At 31.7% G+C, this 6,399-nt stretch overlaps 1 protein-coding gene across 1 annotated transcript in view; it reads right to left on the minus strand.

Moving 5' to 3' along the window:
* MALRD1 (MAM and LDL receptor class A domain containing 1) overlaps positions 1-6,399 on the minus strand; it is a 725,579-nt gene that overhangs the window by 641,046 nt on the left and 78,134 nt on the right. Inside the window, exon 7 of the mRNA XM_011963908.1 lies at positions 3,446-3,612. Coding sequence (XP_011819298.1) covers positions 3,446-3,612 — 167 coding nt within the window. The remainder of the gene's footprint in view (positions 1-3,445; positions 3,613-6,399) is intronic.

Here is a 6,399-nt window from a genome sequence, read left to right on the forward strand (position 1 = left end):
TTTAAAAAAAAACATATCTTTGCTCCCCCAGTCCAGGATCAATAATGCTGATTTAACTTTCAAGAAAAATATTTAACATATTTATTAACACTCTATCTCTTAGAGATGCCAGTCTATGCTTTTCTCTTCCAGTAAAGAAATCAAGGGTACCAAAATCAACGTTGTTGAGTTTCACTACTTTTGATCACATCTAGGAATAAGACCGTGTAATCTGGTAAAGAATTATAAGTAAATTTGGTTGTAAAGAAAAATTACACACAATTTTTTTGGTAAATAATTATATGGAAACTTTACACAGAATAAAAAGTAGGCTGTTGCTATGAGTGTTATTTTATAGATCATGGACACAGATCTAACCCAAGAATAGTCAGATGGTACAAACTTTAATTGCTACACAATTCAGTTGATTCTAAAGAGTGAACTTTGTATTTAACAACTTGCCTTCCCCTGAGTTTTTCACTTTTTAAGTTCTAATGTCCTCTGGAAATAAAGAAAACAATTTTCAGCATTCTTGCTAGATATTTCTTAGCTTACCTGCTCACATTTATAGAGTAACAGATATTCACAACAGTAAACAGCATTCTATTCATAGAAAGATGTAAATCATCATTTTCATCAAGAGCTATTTTTTTAAATGATAACTTTGGAGTCCTTTTAAGTGTGTGATAAAACACTGACTTGTGACTTAAATGTACTTTGATGCAGATTTTGCATCAGTGAGTAACATATGTATAGAGGATAGCAAATAGTGTCAGAAAAGACAGGACACCTCACAGAATACTGTCTAACGAATCAAGCATCAGTCAACAATCTCTAAGATGTACAACCATTTGGTTCTGGTTAATGCACTAGATCATTTCCCTATGATTAACTTCTTTTCTTATAATATGACAGACAGAATCTTGATGACTGTATTACTGATTAATAGAGTTAACGATGTGTGGTAACTAACATCATTTATATATGATGTAATACTTGAAGCCAATTTGTTTTCACTCCTTTCTTGCATAGTTCTAAAGCCACCAGAAGAATAGCACTGCTCATTTTCAGTAATTCCAATCGATATACATCATAATTACATACATACTACATACACACATTCATAATTACATAATACACACACATTCATAATTACATACACAATACATACACACATTCATAATTAGAAACATAATTCCATTCTACATGCACTGAAACTTTTAAAATGCATCACTCATTTTCAGAGCAGATTAAAATAATCCTCAGGATTAGATCATATTATAATACAAATTTCTACTTAAATTTAGGCTATGAACTCATTCAATTTTAGTGAAATAATTATCTGTCATCTGAAAAGCATTACCATAGGCCCACATATATAATTTCACCATTTTTAACTATAATTTAAACTCAACGAAATTATTCTAGAATTTATCTACTATGCCTTTATTGAAGAAGGAGCTGGAAATTATAGAATGTTGCAGATTGCATGGAGGCTCACTGGGATTGGTTCAAACAGCACAGGTGACAGCAACTGAAATATTGAGGCATGAATGGTGGAATATATATGCATACAGTTAAATTTTTTCTCTCTTTCTTTTCAGTAAAATTGATGCCATGTATCTGGACAGTTTGTAGTGCTGCAGGAAGATAAGGAGATGCTGTCCCCTTTCCTTCCTCCCCCCACACCTTACCAAATGGAATGAAATATATTAAATAGATTGCAGGGCAGTGACTACAAAGTACTACTGAAAAAAATCACAAAAACATAACAAGTTCTAGAATACCAGAAAAATTATATCGCATCCAATTAAAAAAGAATGTATATGCATATGTATATTACTTTACATACATATATGTGTGTATATGAATGTGTGGGAAGATATATATATATATCACACCCACATCTATAGATATGTGATGTATGTATATATATATCACATCCATATTTATCTATCTATATTTTTACATCTATGTGGATGTGTAAAGATATATATCTATATCTATAGATATCTCACATCCACATAGATGTAATTATGTGAATCCATATAAATCTGGATACATTAAATAATATATTACTTGTTATATATTATATTACATGTAATTATACATTATGTATTGTTTATTATGAATATATTTATTCATCTCCAGTTTCTGGCAGAGAGTTCCCAAAAACCTGTGAATTTCCTAATCAATAGGGATATTAACAGAATCTTAGGGGACTCATCACCAGAAAGATCAAGCTATGATTAGAAGCTTGGAACTTTCAGTCCCATCTCTTCTAGGAAGAAGAGAGGGGCTGGAGATGAAGCTAATAATTGATCATACCTACATGGCAAATCTTCTATAAAAATTTCTGCAGTACAGGTTTCAGAGAGCTTCTAGATTGCTGAACATGTGCTGATTCTTAGAGGGTGCACACCTGGGGATGCATGGAAGCGAAGCACCACCCCTCTTCCCACATACCTTGCCCTACTCATCTCTTCCATATGATTGTTCATCTACATTTCTAATAATAAGTGGGTAAACATGAGTAAAATGTTTTCATGAATTCTGTGAGCCATCCTAGCAAATTATCAAACCTAAGAAGGGGGCCATGGGAACTGCAATTTATAGCTGGTAGGTAAGAGGCACAGCTCACAATAGGAAGCTTGTGATTGACATCTGAAGTAGGGGTAGTATTGTGGGCCTGAGACCTCAACCCGTGGAATCTGCACTATCTCCAGGTAGCTAGTGTCAGAATTGAGGCAAATCATAGGACACTCAGTTGGTGTCTGCTAGAGAACTGAAATGCTGTGTTGGAAAAAAAAAAAAAAAACACGAATCTGGTGTCAGAAGTAAGATATTGGGAGTGCTGAGGGCATAAGAGTAGAAAAAGCAGGTTTTTTCCTATACTATGGAATCAGTTGTCAGTTTCTTTTTATCTCTTTTTCTAATTGGAGTACTCACCCAACTTTACACTTTAGAACTTACTGAGCACGTTGGACAAGGAGAGAGAGAAGAAGAATGCACTCAGTCTACCCAGTGTGCCATTTTTTCAATATTTAATCAATAATTACCAGTCTTGAAAATTATGTCGATGGCTACCAAAACAAGTTTCAACCATTATAGTTCTAATGATATATAGATGTAATGCCCAAAACAGATCACATCAGAGCTTCAATACAGAGCTCACGATACAGAATCTCAGCTATCTCATTTTTATTAGAGCTACAGTTTCTTTAATATACTTTGATGAATTTTGAAAACTTTATGAAATAATATTGGGTAGCTTATCACATTAACTTTTGTACATGAGAGTGTCCCTTATGCTTGTTTCTTAATAATTCTTTTTAAAAGTATACCAAATAAAGTCAAGTTCAAGAATAAAAGCTTATGTGCAACTGAGAAATCGAAACACAAGTTGCCAAGAGTTAGAAACTTCACTGATTCAATGAATTTGAAATAAATGCAACTTTCTTCTTACCTTATTATCATACAGTCTTACTCTCAGGACACTGCTTTCCATAGTATAATAGAATTGAAGATGACAGCTCTTGCCCATGCAATGACACACAGAGCTATTTAGGTAAGCCCTGCTGTCTACATGGTTCAGAGGAAAAGCATGCTTAGCTCCTACCCATACGTAATAACCTGAAATATAAAAGAAAAAAGAAGCAATTTAGGAAAACATTAGCTTCTTTCTGTCTGACTAAAACTATTACATTTCTGAAGTTTTCAAAACCGGACTTAAAATGCAAATATTTTATTTAAAAGGACAGAATGTTTTCAATGATTATATCAACTACAAATAAGAGGTTTTAATTTTTATATTAGCTCCAATATATAGAGAAATCTCCTCCTAATTTCTATAAACAAAATTTGATAATACCCTTTTGTAAAAATTCAAGATTCCTATAAAAGAAATCTATACATACAAATTGCTATACCACCAAATTATTGTCATTTTCTTTTAAATATCACAATTCAATCCTTTTTTTAATCAAGAATTTCTCTTCATCTTTCCCAGAATTCTTGCCCCTTTGGATGATTTTCTGATTTACTTTTTGTAGAAAATCATTTATAGTTTTAGGAAATACAACTTAAAATGCCTTCTTTCTTACCAAGCCACACAGAGGTATGAGATATCTATGGTCTTTTTAAACGTCACTGATGGATTTTGCCTTACATAAAGATATTGTAGATAAGTTTTTCCCCATCTGATATTTAAAACCAGTTTGAGCTATTCTTGAACTTAATAACATTGACAACACAGATTTATAAAGAGATTTCTGTAATTTTACTTCATTTTCAGAAATAAAGTCTGAAATGCTTCTTAATGCTACTGAAAGAGCTGCATGTCTCAGACACTATTTTAAAAGAAGTCTCGAGGGAAACCCAAATACAATAAGAAAGGCAAAAACCAGAACATTAGACAAAATTTCAGCCTCAGATATTTACAGCTACAGCAAATACTAAGCATAACATAATCCTTAGCTGGATAAACATAATGTAAAAGCTCACACTATTTACATTAATGCCTTTTACACAGTAAATCATGTCTGACTTTCAACAAAAAATTACAAGGCATCTGCAAGGCAAAAAACACAGTTTGAAAAGAATAATCCTAAAAAGTAAAGTCTACTAATCTTTTCGAAAATAGTCTGTACACTATTCACAATATCAAAGACAGGGAATCAACCCAAATGCCCATCAATGATAGGCTGGATAAAGGAAATGAGGTACATATACATCATGGAATACTGTGCAGCCATAAAAAGGAATGAGATCATGTCCTTTGCAGGAACATGGGTGGAGCTGGAAGCCATTATCCTCAGCAAACTAATGCTGGAACAGAAAGCCAAGCACCACATGTTCTCACTTATATGTGGCAGTTGAACAACGTGAACACAGACACATGAAAGGAAACAACACACACTGGGGCCTGTTGAGGTGTGAGGGGAGGGAGAGCATCGGGATAAATAGCTAATGCATGCTGGTCTTAATATCTAGGTAATGGGCTGACAGGTGCAGCAAACTACCACAGCACATGTTTACTTATGTAACAAACCTGCACATCCTGCACATGTAGCCCGGAACTTAAATAAAATAAATAACAATAATAACAATATTACTACTATCCCCAAACAATAAAAAAATAAAAAATAATAATCTGCACAATAAAACATATAAATATAATGCTAAAGACAGCAAAAACTAATTACATTTATAAATTCTACAAAAAAATTAAATTTCATACACTTCTAATACATTCTATCAAAAACATATTAAGATACACTAGGAAAGAAATAAGAAAATATTAGCAAGTATAAACTTAAGACAAAAATAAATTAATACTTTAAATTAAATGCCCAATAGGCAGAATATAACCTAGACTGGCCATAGTGTCAAAGAGAAAATTCATGTATCAGAAGCCCTGAAATATAACTCAAAATAGAGTAAATTATATAGAAAATAAAAAGTAGTAGTCAAGTTACGGAGTGTGAACATTAGTTGTGTTTAATAGAAACTCAAGATGAAAAGATTAGAGGGAGTAAGAGAGAATTACTTGAATAAAATAACACAATTTCTGCAAATGATGATATATGTGCATTCTGAGCATTAAAAATTAAACATATACTCATTCCTGCACTCATCGTACTGAAATTTTCAAATATCAAAGATAAAGAAACATTTTTTAAATCTGCATTAAACTAAAAAAACATTACTTGCACTCAGACTTCTCAGTCACTACAGTACATATCAGGAGCTAAACAGGGAAAATCATCCTGTACTTAGAAATTAAAAAAAAAAATTTCTAAAATTGTATGACCAGATAAATTATTATTTAGAAGTGAGAACAATTTTAAAACATTTTAAGTTTACAGATACTGTGGGAGCTCATCACCACAGATCTTTTCTAAATAAGTAAACAATTGATTAAGAACAATTGATTAAAGAGTCAACCTTTGCAAGGGGATAAGGGAACCAAGAAGGAAAGCATAAAATTTAAAAAACAGTGGTAAGAAAAATAATGAAATATATCATCTTAATAGTTATAAGTATCATAACAAGATACTAACTTTAAAACTCTTTAAAATGTTCAACCGTAACTCAGGACCAAAAAATAATTAAATGGTACTTTGGTCTTTCTCATGTTCAAAAAAGTAGAAATACTAAATCACTTTAGGCTTTGTTAAAGAAATTTCATATAAAGAATATATCCTAAAATCAAGAATAGTCATAACAATAAGATATATAAATTAAAGCTTCCAGATCAGTGAAAAAAATAAAAATAAAAATGTAACAATACTCACCCCTCAAAGAAAAGGAGGAAAGAAAAAAAGCAAAAAGAATAAAAGTAAACAGAAAATACAAATTAATATGTTAGCAAGAGGAAGAAACTCATAGACAACATGGCAGTGTTAAAAAAAAAAAAAA

The sequence above is a fragment of the Colobus angolensis genome, unplaced genomic scaffold, assembly GCF_000951035.1.
Source record: "Colobus angolensis palliatus isolate OR3802 unplaced genomic scaffold, Cang.pa_1.0 Scaffold63, whole genome shotgun sequence".
Lineage (NCBI taxonomy): Eukaryota > Metazoa > Chordata > Mammalia > Primates > Cercopithecidae > Colobus > Colobus angolensis.